This window comes from Myzus persicae, unplaced genomic scaffold (genome assembly GCF_001856785.1).
Source record: "Myzus persicae strain clone G006 unplaced genomic scaffold, MPER_G0061.0, whole genome shotgun sequence".
Taxonomy (NCBI): domain Eukaryota; kingdom Metazoa; phylum Arthropoda; class Insecta; order Hemiptera; family Aphididae; genus Myzus; species Myzus persicae.
The window spans coordinates 119,216-137,983 of record NW_019103565.1 but is presented as its reverse complement, the minus strand read 5'-3'; the positions used below and the strand labels follow the sequence as shown (position 1 = coordinate 137,983).

The 18,768-nt window shown below is 31.5% G+C and overlaps 1 protein-coding gene across 1 annotated transcript in view; it reads left to right on the top strand.

Moving 5' to 3' along the window:
- Window positions 1-10,480: 10,480 nt before the first annotated feature.
- The window catches only part of LOC111034778 (transcription factor collier), an 88,946-nt gene continuing 80,658 nt past the window's right edge, over window positions 10,481-18,768 (top strand). Inside the window, exon 1 of the mRNA XM_022316139.1 lies at window positions 10,481-11,468. Coding sequence (XP_022171831.1) covers window positions 11,272-11,468 — 197 coding nt within the window. The 5' untranslated portion in view covers window positions 10,481-11,271. The remainder of the gene's footprint in view (window positions 11,469-18,768) is intronic.

Here is an 18,768-nt window from a genome sequence, read left to right as displayed (position 1 = left end):
ATATTATGTATAGGTAGTAGGTACTCGTTATAGGAAACACTCATCCTTGTACAGTTGTACCTACAGCCAGGCATAGTAAAATACTCTATTTTCGTATGGGAAATCAAACTAAATATATTATACGATTTTAAAATCGTATAAGCCGCATATTTATGTTGTTCATAAATTGATTTTGCTCTTTCCGACAAGATGACGTGCGGCTATGAACTTGCACTAATATCGATTGGAAGGAGAAGTCCAAAACCGACTACAGGCTATGTTTGACGAGAATAATATCTATTCACTTCAAAACAATTTACGAAGAAAACTTTGAAGTATGTTGATGAAAATGATGACTGTCGTTGTCGATCCGATCCAAAGCAGGACATTTTCTCGTGTATATTACGTCTGAATTATAATAGAAGATTAGTTACATTGATCGTCATCATCATCCTCCAAAATCGAGGTCATTCCTGTATATAATTCTATATAAAAAATACAGATGATTCGACCACTTACCTCAAAAACTTAAGCTGATTCTACTAATGTTATGAATGCATAATATTATGATATGGGATTTTATACAAACCGTACATTCACAAAATGAAACATCTGATACTATGAATAATCTATGGGTGCCGGCATTAATTACAAATTTCCCATAAAAATCTGTATGAAAAAAAACAAACAGGTAAATTTAAAGTTTCACTAATATTCGTGATTTCTGAAGTATCCGTCATAGATGTGTTATTCTGAAAAGAATGGGTTGATTTTCGTAAATTTTGTACAAAGTCTGGTGTTGAATAGAAATCTTCAAAGCCAAATTCTTTTGAAGTGACTAAATTTGATAACTTTGAAGTTAAAAGTTTTTTAAATTTAAGTGTTTTTTTTTTAAATAAATCTATTTAAATAACCTATAACAACATACGAGCATACAAAATTAATTAAAAAGGTATGGGTAATTACTCAATAAATTTAAGTGTTAAATGAGTTTTAATTTATGCAGTCACATTGTTTATACTTTATTCCTGTCATAATTTTATTATAATTAAACATTTAAGTAGTAATCCAAAGATTTTTTGTACAATAAAATTGCCGCTTATAAGGTATTAAGGTGTATTATAATCAGACATGAAGAAACCATACTTCTGTTTGTGGAGAAAAAGTATTGACAGGAGTCAGGACACCCGCCCAAAATACGACACTGAAGAATATGCTCGCCGTTGCTGGTATCCAGGGTACCGCTAAGACTTCGGGGTCAGACGGGCGGAAACGTTTTGAAGTGAGAGTGCAAAATATCCATAATATATATATATATATAATTATAGTATTGAAGAGTCGAGAAGAACGACGAGTGTGATGCTCGCGCACAACAGTTCGTGCGTGAGTGCGATCGTGGCACTGGCCTTTTGAAAATTTAATTAACTGTGGCGACTGCGGCAGTAGTCGGGGCCTCGGAGGAATATAGAGAGCGACGCAGCAGCAGTGGACACTGGTCATTTCGTGTGGATATATATATATATATATATATATTTGATCGAGACACGTTTATAATATATATTGCGATATAACTACACTATAATAGTTGTTTAGTACTTGTATAGTATATATAGTTGTCGACTTGGACACTGCAATAATATGATATCGTACAACGATAGCATTACTATAGTAGGTATGCACTACACATCTATGCACATATATATGTACCCGGGTGCTTTATGAAACACGTTTCCGTCTCCTCTCTTTCGGGTTTGATTATCTCTAGTCGCAGCCCTTACAGCCTTTTGGGTCTGTTTGTTTAAAGGCCGCGAAAACCTCACTATAATATGATGTGCCCGTAAGTATAGGTATATATAAATAAATGTGTTTCCGACGACGGCGACGACGATATTCCCAGTCGCGTGGTGGCCAGCTATTAATTTTCGATTAGCGTAATGCGCTTTGGGAACGAGCTGTCCGCCGCCGTTCGCCCGACGGGTTTCCTTTGGCCAATAATAATAATAATAATAATAATGCGATTAAAAACGACGATTACGATAAATTTGCCATGGCAGCAACACAGACGGACCAAGACCGTCTTCTGACCATACCGGCCCCGCCTATATATATATTATACATATATACACATCGGTATAATAATGTAATGCTGCAGCAGTCTTGTCCTCGTGAATTTCGACCGAATATTTACATAATATTTGTGTGCATATATACGCCTACCCCTACGAGGGGAGGTGCGGTACGTATAGGTCCCTGCGTACCCGACGGCTTAGTGCAAATCGCCTAATCATTGCCCGCGGAGCTTTGCCGAAGACGACGACTTACTGCAATCGTACCTAGCCGTAGTATTATGTAAAACGTAAATTTGCTTTGTGCTTAACATTGTGTTGCGATTCAAATATAGAGTATCCTACCCAATGGCCAATGACAGGAACTCACCAAATGTTATTTTATTGTTATATCATATATATATATATTACCATTTATAGGTCATCGTCATTAATTTGCAATATACTGTTAATAGTCCTGGAGGTATAATTAAATAACAAAAAATTGAAATGTTATAATAAAAAAAAGTTACATAATTTTTTTATATTGAATTGAAGGTTGTATAGGTACCAAAGCGAATCATTGGACATTTTAATACGATATTCCCTAATTAAAATTCTGAAACAAACACAATTGTTTTTTTTTGTTTTTCGAATGCGATGATTTATATAATCAAATTAAAATGTTTATTATTACTAGTAATATTACAATAATAAAAATTATATTATATTATTATATCTCAGAGGTGCTACTATACTAAATGGGTAGCCCGTTCATTATTTATTTAATTTACCTATTTTGCTATTATTGTCATCGGTAGTAGATATTTTTTTTCAATAAAACATAATGTAAATTTTAAATTGCGTGGCCCTTGGTCACTACTATATATACCTACCTCTAAATGACTAAATATTATTATTATTATCATGCATATATGCAGAAGGAAAGGTGATATACGATTCCTTGTTCAGTGGAGTTTCACAGGAAACTAAAAGAAACCCCCCACTGTCCCTTGTGACTGCAGCAGGTAGGTATATATACTCTATTATAATGGGTATATTATAGTAGGTAGGTACTATAAAGTGGCAGGCGACAGTCGCGGTCATTGCAACTGTGTGAGGAAATTATAGTAGTCACTCAAATTTACAACAGGACAGTGTCAGCATATATATAGACAACAATAACTCATACAGGGCTACCTGCATACTATATTACTCTGTATACCAGTACATATTATTATATATTATATCACACTCAAAAATTATATGATGTTCGAACCAACGAATTTCCAATTAAATGAACAAGCTATAGGTTATTGTAATAATCAGGGTGATTTTTCGACAGTAAGCATTCATCATCGTCATCACAAAAAATATTGATGTTTTTGAGAACGCCTATTTTTTACATCACTTGAGATCATTAACGCTATTTCTATCGTGATAGAAATACAGCGTAGGACATTTTTAATTTCCAAATACAAAGCAGAATATTTTTTTCGAGAGTTTCGAGAGTTTTTTCAATGTATGTATTCAATTTTCAATGATAGTATTTGATTGTTATATAGAGTAATTTACTCCTCCTATGTATTCTTAAATAATGAATTTATTCAAATTCTGATTTTTCTAATTTTTAGGGAAACTTGACGATCATATTTTCAAATTCTCAAAAAAATGTATATTAATTGAGGACTTTTCTGTGACGATACAAACTTCTAGTTTTAAAATGAGAACCCCCTTTTTTCATTGTACATTATTTAGTAGATAAATTTGTTGAACATTTTGATGTACTTCATTCTAAATTCAAGGAATAGTTCGTACATTATTAAAATGTCTATAGGTAATAAGGATAAAAATCTTTAAAGTCCTTAAAAACAGTTTTATTAATAAAGTAGGTCGCTGTAATCGCTGTGTTAAATTTGAATTCAATGTCATGTCAATACCTTATTACATACGAAAAATGATTCAGTCATTTTGAGCGGAGATAATCTGTCAGCTTAAGTATATTTGATTATGTATTTATTTAATTATATTGCTATTATAGCTGGTTATTCTGTGCGCAATTTAGCTATTTAGTAATACGCAGTCGATTGAATTAATTCTTGCCGAAGACATACAATTTATTATTTTGTATTTGTATTATCAATCATATTATAATACTATAGGTACTTAATTATATTAGTGTTGTTAACTATAGTATCGTCTCGCTCATAGTTTAAAGCATTATAAATAATATTAATATTTTTCGAAATTAAAATGAGTGTTTAGGTAGGTACTGTCAAAATAATCACTCCGTATGCTGTTTAAATATGTACTTCCGAGATAAGGTCCCCGGGATGCTGCATATAACATAAACCGAGAATTACAAAATAAAATATATAAATTATTTATTAAACATAATAATTAAAACACTTCACATATTTCTATGAACGTATATTATGCTTGATTTGAATAAATGACAAGCTGAATTCAATGAATCTTAGATGCATATATAAATAAGTACATTTATTATCATAAGTTATAGTTTTTGAAAATGTCAAATTACCTATGACTGGAAAATGAATAAAACAGTTTTAATTATTTTTTTTTTATTTTCAATTATTCATTAGGCTAACAAACATTTTTTTGTTTCCGCACTCGGTATGTTTCACAAGCTAAAACTCCAGGGAACTTCAATTAAAAGTTTAAATCACACCCTTGATATCTGCATGGCTTAGTCAACCCCGTGACAAGTTAATGAACTTTTAACAACAAAATATCACTTGAAAAAATTATGGTGTATTAAAATAACTTTTCCTTTAATTTCGATTTTAAAACGATTATTATAACCGTATAAAAATAAGAATAATTAAACTATAGTAACTACTAATTAAATACAATTTTTAATTTTTTTTATTAAATGCAAGTTTATAACTATAATATGTATAGGCTCATACAAGTGTTATTACAGTTCAACTCTGTCGATATCGTTGTTGTTATTATTATTATTGTTTATTATACAGACAGAATTTATGCTTGAATATATAAGCATATGCGTGAAACTCTCGTTAAATGTCAGACTTTCAGACTGATCACTTTTTAGTTTTTTCAGACAAGTAAATGGTATAAGATATATCTATTATTATTACATAGAACACAAAATATTTTATAATAGTGACTATTGTGAAAGGAATCAATTCTATATTCAATAAAATGGATGGCGCAATTCTAAATACGACAAAAAAGCAATTCGTGGTAAAAGTGGGGGGTTCAAACGCTATTCGAATGTCGTGAGGCTAAGTCGAATGATAAAGATAAATTAACACATTTTGAAAGAATCTAAAAGTATATTATAGTCACGGGGGATTTATGTTTTCTGCATTACCTACACCGTATAGAGACGATTATAAATTGAATAACAATATAAATATTACACACTGAATATCGATTAAGTGAACTTAGTGGACAAAATCCAATTAAATTTAAATTTAAAAAGCAAATAGCTTATTTTTGTAATCAAATACAAGTGATTAACTGAAACTTGTTAAACCTTATACAAGGAATTTTTAGTCAAAATTCAAATTAGAAGGTAATATCAAATACAAATTCAAAATGTAATTCTTTTTTATTTTTATTATTCCCGAAAACTCAATGACAATTTTTTTTTACATCATTAAATACCGTAAAAACTATTGAAACATTGCACTGCTGTTAGGTGCTCAACTTATCATTTTCTAATTTTTCTAATTGTCAATTCTTAGTGAAATGTTTAAAATATTTAGTCAAATAAGCAGAACGCTTTAAGACAGATACAGATGGAATTTTCCCTGCAGCAGTTAATTAAAATAAATAAATAAATGAATACCCCCGAAAGAAAAAACATAGATTATAGTTTATTTTATTAGTAAATTATACAAAAAACATCACGCCTATTTATCTTTAATATTAATATATTTACAATACTAAGTAAATAAAAAATGTTGGTAATATAATAACAATTACAACAAAATGAGAGAATCGTTCAATGAGAATTCCTTGATTTACGGTGGACATACCTAGATCAACATAGTACATATATTTTTTTTATTATATTAGAAATAAGCTTAGGCAGCGATGGCCATCAGCTGATATTTGACACCATTAATTTTTTTTTTTTAATATAATATTAGTTCACAACAATATACCGATATGGCTGCTTCGATATTTCTACATACTGGTACGTGAGATGTATACTATTTCTTTAAGTATTTGATAATTATGTTAGATTAATACGACCTTTGCACTTTTTTTTTATATTGGTCACATTTCTACATAGATTTTTCTTCGATTCCAAATTTTTAAAAATTGTACATAATATAAATAAGGTTATAAATTAATTGATTTTTGCCTTTTTCACTCTTTATAAATGTATGCCATTATCGTAGAAAAAAAACACAGTCGACACACACAATATTGCACCTGCATGCATTAATCTTTGGACTAACAAATACATAAGTATCGATACCAATTCACAGCGATCCTTAATAATGATTTATTTTTGACAAACCGTATTGTAGAAGTTAGCTTAGATTATTAATATTATGTAAGTATAATAGTACTTTAAATCAATAGTTGGAATTTTAAAACCAGTTTATTAATACGTCATAGAAATAAATTCATCTGATAAAATAATATACAAGTTCATAAGTAAGTAAGCTCGCATTTATTACAATAAAGCTATATATTGTATATAGTCACTAATAGCTTTTTTTTTCGTTATAACCGACGACGCCGCAGGATCAGCTTTCGCATTGCTTCCGCGGCGCTGCCATCGTTTAATAGTCACTAATACCTATATCTACATATATTTATTATTTATATATGTAGAAGATACCTAGGTACTAGAAAAACCTTACATATTATGTAAATATTATTTATAACATACGAATTTTTATTTCAAATTATTTATGTTCCTATGACAAATTAATTAAATCATAATATTATACTTCATTGATATTCTATTTTTTTAATTTTATTAAATTTTATTTCTATTTTATTTTTACTTAATTACATAGGTAATATAACATAATATCATTGGTATTTATTTATTTACTTTTATATTTGCTGATCCAGAGCGACTGGCAATGATAATATAATATAATACCCGTATAGGAAATACGCTTATATAATATAGCAGCTTAATAATCATTACCGATCGGTGTAATGTAAGTCAGTGGCATCGTCTGAGTGAAAACTTAGTGCCTATTCTATAAATTATATAATACCTATATATTATTTACACTGTGGGGCAAATAATAAGTGTCCATTATGAATAGAATAATACCTACAAAAAAAGATCATTGGAGAAAGGGTGAATGAGCCCCCCCCTTCGCTATCCCCTAGGATACCTCTGAATAGCATCACTGGTATTATATTATTGTAGTTGACAACGGTATAATTGGGTAAAATGCGAATCGATTTGCATACCTGACCCAATGCGCGTGACATAGGTACCTATTAGACTTATCAGTGTATCCATAATGAAACCAATACTTGTATTTAATTTTAATTTATGCATGACTATTAATAATTGTTATATATTAATATAATATACATATTATATAACCCGATATCGATAGGTACAGCTTGATCACGGATAATAGATATATATATCTATTATCCGTGCAGCTTGATAACATCGACATGGCACTTCATTCAATAAAGTGCAATTAAAATATTACAAAAAAATGCGTTTAGTCTCAGATTCTCAACTGTATAGATACAGTAGGTGAATATGTATTGTGTCTACATCAGTGTAGTGTAAAATTCAGTGGGTGGATTGGCCCACCGGGAGGGGAGCAACTATTTTGTTAAAAAGGGGCCGATGAAGTTCCTGATACTGAAAATACTGCTATCGTACTCGCAAAAAAATATTTAAGTTAATAAATACAGCTTAACAAATCGAACCTATCGTTGTGTATATGATCGTTAAAATTCTGTAAACCATCATACAACACAAATAAGTACCAAAGCCCAAAGGCCCAAGTAAACAAAACAGTCATAATAAATTTAAAAAAAAAAAGAAGATTTTTAGAAAATAATGTATATCATATTGTATATTTGTGTCGTTATCATTTTCAAATTGTTCTTTCTTTTAATTGGCATGATGCGTTTTTGATTTCATATTATTTGGAGCATTTTGATTAGAAAAAATCAAATTCCGGACAATTAGCGCATATTAGTTATAAAAGTATTTATAGTTTATAGATGAGTGGAGTAGTGGACCGACATTTTGCAGAGTACCTACCCCTGTACCTACCCCTAAACTCTGATCATTTATATATATCAAAGTATTCCAAAAAATAGAAGAATAAATTAAAAATGCATGATGTCAAAAAAGCTAAACATTTTTATTTAAATAACGACAAAAAATAGTTTAAAAATTCTGTTTTTTAACTACTTAAAATTATATATTTATATGTAAGTATAGAATACTTTCAAGAACGTTAATAGTTTTTGAAATAATGAGACTTGCCTATGTTATAAACGGATCATCCGGTGCGGTGTAGGTGCATATATATTATACTGTATATACGACTATACTATATGTAGTATATACCTACCGCTAGCTCTCGAAAGTATGTAATAAGTATAGTTACCTATATATGTATTAACAGTATATATTCGTTCACATATATTATATACTGAATCTATAGCACTATATCTATTGCACTTGTGTTCGAGACACCGTATACATTATTATAATTTGCCAATCACTGCCAAGTATACAGTTATACCTTATACACCCACTAAATACACTGCAGAATATTACATTTTACTAATTTTAGGTATATAATATTATAGCTTACCATCATGACGTCAGCGTACAATATCGTCGCAGCAGCGCTAAAAGGGGGAAGTATAATATGTATTGTACATAGGGTAGGTACATATTGTATAATACTATAATATATATATATATATATATAATCAGATATTTCAGCCGGCGTGGTGCTATTTTAGTGACGAATATTAGCATTAGGTATACATATATATATATTACATAGGTATATAATATTCGATGTATAGGTATATATACATACTTCGGAAGGGGAAACAATAAGACGTTGTATGGCCCGGCGAAACGTTGATAGGGGCGGGGGAAGGAGGATGAGAAAATATTTTTAACGTAATCCTTAACCTCGCTCCCTTTTTTCCATCGCGTGCTGCTCGTGTATACATGTATATGGTGCGTATACCCTTGTATATATACACTATATACGATACATACATACATACATACATACATATATATATATATATATATATATATGTATATGTATGTAAGTATATAATATATCTGACGGGTGAATTATTGATGTGATATATTATAGGAAAAGTGAATCGGCCGCGTGTGTGCGAGCGTCGGAGGAATATTAATAATTTAAAACGACCGCTCTTGCGCAGGGAAAAATACGTAATAATACGAACGGTGCAGTAATATAACAACACAGTCGTATAGTACAGGATAGGCAAGTAGGTACATAATATAGATAGGATTGCCTATCGGGCAAGGGAGGAAAAATGAATAGCTAATATATATGGGCATATATAGTTATGGAAGTCATATTTTCGGAAAATTGCTTATATTCGAGCCACGGACACAATTTGAGGGCGGAACTCGCAGGACGTGCTGAGCTGCACCCTCAGTTCTGAAATGAGCACCATAATAATTGATGTTCTCGGTGGTTTCATTAACAGTACCTATATTGTATAACAACTAATACCGTTCTTATATTATTAGGCGTATATATAAATCATAATAAATAGGTACAAAATATAGTCTTTGTTAAATTCGTGTAATGGAGGGTATGTAGTAGGGGTAAAATTGTTCACCACATGATCACTAGACTAAGTGGAAAAATAGAGGACGAGTACCCTAAAACCAGCACCCCCCTATAGTTTGTCATTTGAACACCTTCCGATACGTATACATAGGTACACCACTAGTAAGTATATACACCTAAAATTTTGGGTATATAGTACTGCACATAGCGTACAATTTTTTCGACCACGTAAGTCCAAGTTCGTCGCTGTGACCGCGAGTCTTGTCGCGGGACGGCTGTGGCGGACGGTGTCGCGCGCGCGATCCGCGTCCGCGTGGCGCGGCAGCGTCGGCCGGTGTGCGAGTACCGACACGCCGCCGGTGGACGAAGGCCAGCGGCGTCGGCGGCCAGCGATTGGCCGGCAGGCGGAGTCACCAACGCCTGGGCACTGCCGGCCGGTGGGCGTGGTCGCGGCCGCGTGGACGTGGCCAAACGCTGACGCACACACGTGCAGCCGCCTACGCACACACCGGCACCGGACACGGCCGGACGGCGGTAGTGCACGGCGGGCCGCGTGGGGCGTGCACTGACGCGCCTGCGCGCCCACGTACGCGCACGCACGCGACCACGGCACACTGTCCGCGGGAACGTTTCGGTGGCGATGCGTTTAGAGTATCGCGCGCACTCCCACCGGGACGACCATAGTCGCTGTGTGCACTCGGGCCGAGAATTTATTTTTATTGCATTTCCTCGACGTTTCCTTGCAAGACGTCCCTTACGCGTCACACAACGGTATACTATTATTATGTCACAGTACAACCGCGCCTGATCGCCACTGCACCGCCGGGAATAACACTTTCGTCTTTGTCAAAGATTAATTAATTTTTTTTTTTCCGTTTACTCTGTTTCCGCGAGAGACGCCGGTCGTCCGACTAACGTCCACGTTTCGTACGTAATATAATACAATATATTTTATATTCAACACCCGTATAAAGTTATTGGCCGGACACACTTGCTGCTGCAGATCCAACGAATATTAATTCCGCATTAACATTCTCTCGTTAAACGAGCGCTCGCGGTCCGCACACACATCACCCGATCGTACATATCGCGCACACACGTTGACGGACACGTATAGGACGGCGGTGGGCCCGGAAGGCATCACGGTGGTGTCGACGGAAGAAGACGGACGGACGGTGGCCGGCGCCGGCTACTGGACGGGGGGCGCGACCGGCGGCGACGCTGACGCCGCGGTCGCGGCACCGTGGCAGTCAACGTTGGGCACGCTGGGCGGCGGTGGTGGCGGCGGTGGCGGCGTCGTTGTCGGCAATGTCGGTAACGGCGGCGGTGGCGGCGTCGTCGGCGGTAACGGCGGTGGCGGTGAACTGGACCCCGTGGCCGCATGGGGCCGCAAGTTGTACGCCACGCCGGGCAACCATCACCGGAACGCCACCGCGGCTGGCCTCATGTTCGGCCTGCACCACCACCATCACCAGGATACCACGACGCCCGGTGGTATATCCGGACTGCACCATCATCATCACCATCACCACCATCACCAGCTCCGGGGCCCTGTCACCGGGCTCAAAGAAGAACCTTTGGCCAACTCGCAGCTGTCCGTTCCCCGTTCGTGGATGCAACCTTCCATCATCGATCAGAGCAGGTAAGAAGGACGTTTTTACTGTTTTAATATTTTACAAAGTGCACTGCTGCACTCTTGCACTCATGTGATATACATAGTTTTAGGTATATATAGGCATGGGTACATATAGGTTACAATAGAACTTTGATAAATCAATGATTTCGGAGAAAAAAAAATCCGATCTTAAAATGTAATACATTTCCAGCGATTAAAAATATAATATCTACCTACGCATTATAATAGATACTTGGAAAAATGTTTATCTTGTTATCGAAGTTCTACACATATTGAAATTCGAGAACATAATTTGTGTGATTATTTTTCATCTGAACACGTTAGGTACACATAATAGAACATATTATAATATTATATATAGGTACTATTAATTCGTTCACGACTCGATCGTCTCAATCGTTGCGGTACTTACCCGACCTGAATAATATTCACGATCAACTGTTGGACAGTGTCGGTATTGGTCCGACATGACGTAGGTATTATATAAATATAATATATAAATTATTATAACTACGACGTTTGAATAGTATGCCTAAATAAATAATTATTATAATATTGTATTGTAGGTAGTTTTTTTTACACCTGGTATTAATAAATAAATACCGGGCTACCACAGAATACTGAGTGTACGATATACATTTATTTCTATACGTATACATTGTTAATACTAAATTATGAATTGATAAGGTACACTCGTTGACTATCTATAGTTTATTCAAGTTATTATGTTATAAATTGGTATACAATTGATTTATGAATCAAATTCATTTCATTAAATTATGTTTCGGGTTATAGATTTTAAACATTCCTATATTTTGTAATTAAATTTTAAACAATTGTATTTTCGTAAGCGTAACAGTTTATTAAAATTAAAAATACCTCATCAAAGTTAGTAAAAGAATGCAATATTATGCAAACACATTTCTAATAAACTAAATTTAAAAAAAATTAAAATATTTTATAATCTTCAAACACGTTAGATAATAATATGTCGACAGAAAAAATTATTACGACGTTTATTTTTTCCATTTGACAAGTAAAAATAAAAATTACTATTATGAAGGTCGCGTGGGTACCTAAAACTAAAACTGTTACATTATTTTTTATGAGTTACGTGAAAATGTTTCGAGTAGGTACCTATATATATGTGTATATAATAGTATTAAAAATGTTTTAATATTTAAAAGACTCATAAATTTGTTTTTTTTATATTTGTTCAAAATGTATAATACAGGTATAGTCACTCATTTTATATAGCAAATACATAAAAATAAAGTACTCCGTCTATTGAATTATTCAATTGTTAAATGTACCTACCAGCAAATATTTATTTATTTATTACTCAAATATTTATAGTTTATACTGATAATATTAATCATTAAATTTATTATGTATCTATAGATTAACGTTAAAACTCCTTTTTCAAAACTTCATTGTTTTTAATAAAATATTTTTTTTTTTTTAGTATCACCTTTATAATTAAGTAGGTATTTGCCTTTCGCAATTGAAAAATTAAGTTGTAGTATACTCGACGAAGTTCGTAATAATTCACGAAAGATAATCTCTGAAACATTTACGAGTGCTTAATTAGTTGGTTGAGTGTGATTTGTGTTTGAAGGTAAAGGGTTGAAAAATAATAAAAATAAAATTACGTATAATGATTGTTTAAAAAGAACGAAAAAATATATTTATCAACCTATTTATTTATAGGCTTTTCTCGAATCGTATACAATAACAATAAGTATTGGATTACGAATTTATGTGAGCATATTATATATACTACCTAGTTTAAGTAATGTCGCTGCCGGCGCCTCTTAACTTCACGCCATCCAGTTTTTTGTTTGTTCAATTCAGCAAATTTACTTTATGTTTTTATAATTGTACGGATTGTAAATAATATATTTATTTATTTTTAATAAGAAAAAAATGGTTTATACTGCAGACTGCTGTCGAGAGTGGTTAAAAGGAGTGTAAAAGAGGGAAATAGAAAAAAAAAAAAAAGAAAGTAACTTGATGAAAACAGAGATGGAAAAAAGTGACTCAAATCTGTCATAACGAGCAAAAAGACCACCTATAGGTACAATATTGATTATGTAAACAAGACAGCATATCTCATAGGGTTTTGAATAAATTCTCCGGGGACTGTTCATACATAAAAGTATATAAAGGTAGGTATAAGGAAGCTTATGTATATTATGTATTTTATTTGCTTTTATAGGTAGGTATATAATATTTCAAACCCGTTACAATCGGATGACTGTATTTGTTTCATTTTCTGTCTCAATGTTCGCCTATTATCGCCGTGATTCTGATCAAAACAGTACTTATGGCGTGAAAAAAAAATTATAAAGATATGTTGTCCATTCGTGTGTATTCGTCGGCTCTCGAATATTGCTTAGTGAATTATATAAGTATATATTATATAGATAGTGTTTTTGTTTTGAACGTTTCCACGGCGTTTAGAGTATGAAATAAAACAGCACTCCAACTCGCATTAATTTAATTTTTTTTCGTTCTTATACTACTATAGTCTCTTTTGTATATGAGTGCATTACTGCATATACTTTGGTATCTTTTATTTTTTCCAAGGTTTCCATAAAATATTTAAATACAAAATATGCACTTAAAAAGCGAAATGTTCACATTATATACGTAACTACTATAATACTGTATGATATGCAGTATGCACATATTAATTCATAAATACGTAATATATATAAAACATATGCACCTCTTTCAGTAGATTAGTATATTAGTTTATTCATATTTAAAAACCAAACCGTATACGTATTGAGCAATGTGTATACTTTAAAAACACCAACAAGAGAAACAGTACCTATCGTAAAAAATGTGGGAGTAAAATTTATTTGAAAATTAAATATTATTTTCCTACGAGGCATTTACATTTTCAAAAATATATTATTCATATAGGTGAGTGCATAATATCATACTTACGCAGTTTAACGATAGTAAGTAATAACTAATAAACGATGCGTCGAACCCTACACACAGTAGTATGGTAATACGAAAAAACAAATAAAAAAATCATATTAAGAGTTGTAGCAATAAATGTTAAAATATAATTTTCTGTTAATTATTTGATTAAATTGCATAATATCCAGAATAAATCAAACCCCTGTTCTTTCTATAAATTCTATTAAACAATTGATTTGTTTTGAAGGAGATGATTGTAAAAAAAAACGTTAGGTAGTATATAATATACAATACACGTTTCAATGAAATGTAATATTATTTCATACATCTAAGTAATACATTTGTGGGAAACAGTTTAATATAAATATTAGTTTATAGTGGAAAACTGGAAATAATTGTATTAACAATAACTACATAAATTAAATTATTATGTATTATATATGTTGTGTATACTTTATATTTTAACTGTACAAAACATAACAGCTCTACTTGAACGAATTTTAAATCATGAATACCTACGTGTATAAAAACAGGGAGTATTTAAATAAGGAGTACAAATATTTAAAACTGATATTTCCACTATAAAAAAACAAACTATTTAACTGGTATTAAATAGAATGCAACTAAATCATCCATAATACTCATGTATAATAAAATGTGTAGATAAATTATATAAAATATTTATTCCATGTGGCAAATGGTATGTACGAACGATTTTTGTTTAGATGTCTATAGGTACAGCTATACATATTATATTATATTCTCAAACAAATCGAAACCTACGATAATATTTGTGTGACTTTTACCTAATATTAAATATTTCTTTAAAAGATATATTTCCGAATCGCTTTCGACCGACAAACAATTGAAATACATAGAATATGTACCTATGCATGTACCTTGTAAAATGTATAAATGAAGGTACCTATAATATAGGTATATATATGTATTATGTATATTAGTAGTAGTACCTATATAAGTAGTATATTCGAGTTAGAATCGATATTAATGACATATTTCAATAAAATTAGGTACCTACTTGGAATAAAGTATACCTATTTTATTTTTGATTTTATTTTAAGAATTGAAAATATAACTAGGTACTAGGTATACTTATACAGCTATAAAGTTTCGTTTTTAACAGTTTGGAAATGTGAACATTTTTTCGTTGTTCGCTGGTTATCATTATATAGGTACATTATGATTAAAACGAATACAAATAAAACGAACGAAAACTTAGCTTTTATACCACTACAATATAATATTAGAATTTAATAGCATACAATAAATACCATCTAAAATTGGTGGACAATTGTTGGATGGCTGTTCGGTTTGTACAAACAAATGTAGAGCATGCAGTGAATTGGTGTCCCACTGAAAGTGCGAGAATAAACTATAAGGAAATACAATATGACGAAAAGTTATTATATTATTTAAACGCAGAAAACTGAGTTGATTTTTAATAACATTATAGTTGTGTATAAAATCCGCGATAATGAAAAACAAAAAATAATTTTGCAGTGCTCTATGTTGTATATAATATACACTTCACAACGCACGTCCGGAAACGAGCTCACATATAATAAAATATATACGTATACAGTTTCCGGTTAATGAAAAATTCACAGGACACATTTTTATCCTAAAAGAGAGTGGCGACGACTCGCTATACATGATACAATTCATACAACTTAGTATAACATCCTTAAATATACGCGCGCACATAAAGATACAATATTATGTAGGCGGTATCCACTGTATATAGGTCTTTAGGTAAGCGACAAAGTCAAGAACTCGCATAAAACTTGAGACATAAAAACATGTAAGTACGTCATCTTTCATCAAAATAATTATCTATGTATATTAAAAATAACACGTCTGCATTTAATACGAGTCATCTGTTGACTGCTGTTTGTAATAATATTTAATGTTAAATCGATTATTATGATGCATAAAGTCGATTCAGCTAAAGAATACGACAATTTTTCAAATTCCAGAACATCAGCAGAAACAACTGATTTGAAAATATTTGAAGTATAGAACTCAAAGTGCAAATAAAAAATGATAAATTCGATGTTTCTGAGCGTAAAAATACCTATACCTATTATGTTTTTATATATCGTGTTGTACATTTACAATAATGAATGACATTCATCGTTTAATAAACCGATCCGTATAAAAATCAAAAGCAATATCTTGTATTCGTCAAGGTTAGTAATTAACGGTATTAGTCACTTCTTACTTTAAATTCGACTTAGTTCAGGTGCATTGATCTTAAAACATAATGAATCGATACTGAGTGAAACATCCTTATTATTATATTGCATTTAATTGCATTTTATAACCGTAAATATTGTACAGTATTACCAGGCTAGTAAAATGTCGTAGGCTACAATCTGCGTAATGACAATATTCCATAATTACGGCCAACGCCGATGGTTTTGAGAAACAGCCGATAACCGTATTATAATAAATAATATTATATTTATGTATGTAAAGGCAATATCAGTGTATGACCATGTTTTAAAATTTTTAGCATCATTATATTATATTTTAGTTATTGAATTCGTATTTCTTCGTAATCGTAGGACATACTCCTAATATTATGCTTTATGGATATATTATACGTTAATACCTATTACCTATTTCAAAAATGTATATTGGTGGTGAATAATACTGGAAACAAGGCTTGGGTTTCCCTGATTTGGTTATTTAAATGTATGTAAATGTAATAAGGGAACCTATTTAAAAATACACAGTTTTTTCCTTGTATAAAATTCTAAAAAATCTCAGTGTTGACCAAACCGAACTAGACCGTGACCATAAAGCTTAAGCAGAAAAAAGCCCTATTTACTGTTTTTAAATCGTAGATTGATCCGAACGGGACCACTCGATTTATTACTTTGCTATAAACGAAAAAAAAAAAAGTTGCTATTGTAAATCGAACCAAAATCGGCCGGACATCTTTGGTGTTCAATGTAAAAAGACCGATTTAGACTGGACCATAGAGCAGAGCTCTATTTTAGGTCGAAAGTTCCCGTGCATACATTTTTCTGTTAAGCTTTGTGCAGGGAACACGGGGATTCATTTACGGGTATAAACTAAAAGCACTAATTTTCTTAAAAAGTATTAACATTTTTTCTGCATATAGTTTAAAGTTATAACGAACATTATTTTTACTACTTTTTATTGCTATTATTTTATAAGTTTTTACTTTTGAATAACAGCATTCATTTATTTCATATTATTCTAAAACAGAATACAGAGAGTTTTAATACATATTATAATTGAATTTCGAAACAGTTTCTTTAAGTAGAGTTATTCGGAAGTTTACGACTTTTTAATTTTTTTTGTTTTCAGGTATTAGACACTGCTTTCTTAGTTAAAAATACGTTTCAATAATTAAATAACTATATTTTATTTGACATTTATGAAGCCATAAAGACATTATTTATTATTATTTATCGCCATTTTAAACTGATTTTCAAAAATTGAAAGAAAAGTTATGATTTTTTTTTTCTTTTAAAACGTATGAGTATCTCAAAATTTTCAATTTAAATAAATTAAAATGATTTTAGTTTGACAGAATATTTTGATTTTTTAAACAACACAAATGAATATAAAATACTTTTTCATAAGATAGAATTATACTTTTAACTTAGACGTGTTTTATTATTTAATGTAAACATTTGATTTATACAATTAATTGCATTATTATCAATATTAGAAATAGTATTATTAATTTTTATGTCATAATTGCATTTGTTTTAGGTGTAGGGACCTATTTAGGTTTTATTATTTAACTAATAAATAAAGATTACAACTCCACGTTATACCGCATAACAATATGTGCTCAAGCAGAACTAAAAAAGAAACTTAGAGTAGCGTCTTAACATTTAAGATTTAGTTAATGTGAGTAGGTATATGATTAACTTATTACTAGAGTAAGTATATGCCTAATTTATGATAGTATAACGTAACACTTCTCTATGCGTTGCATCACATTCCTTTAAAATAAATAGTTCAATATTTGATTGTTCTATTTTATGGCGTTAAATGTGTGTGCGTACATATTATGTTGTCGGTATAGGTATATCTAGATGTGTAATATAATATTATGTTTGTGACTGTCACAGGAGCGTATTATTATTATTATTATTATTATTATTATTATTATTATGGCGCTGTCCTGTATCGGTTTAAAACGGGGATGTTTGTTATAAGTTATAACATAATACCTATATAGATAACAAAAACATGAAAAAAAGTCAATAAATTAATTACCACGAGTGCGTCGGCCGTTCGAAACAACAACAATAATAATAATAATAATAATAATAATAGTAGTAGTAGTAGTAGTAGTAATAATAAA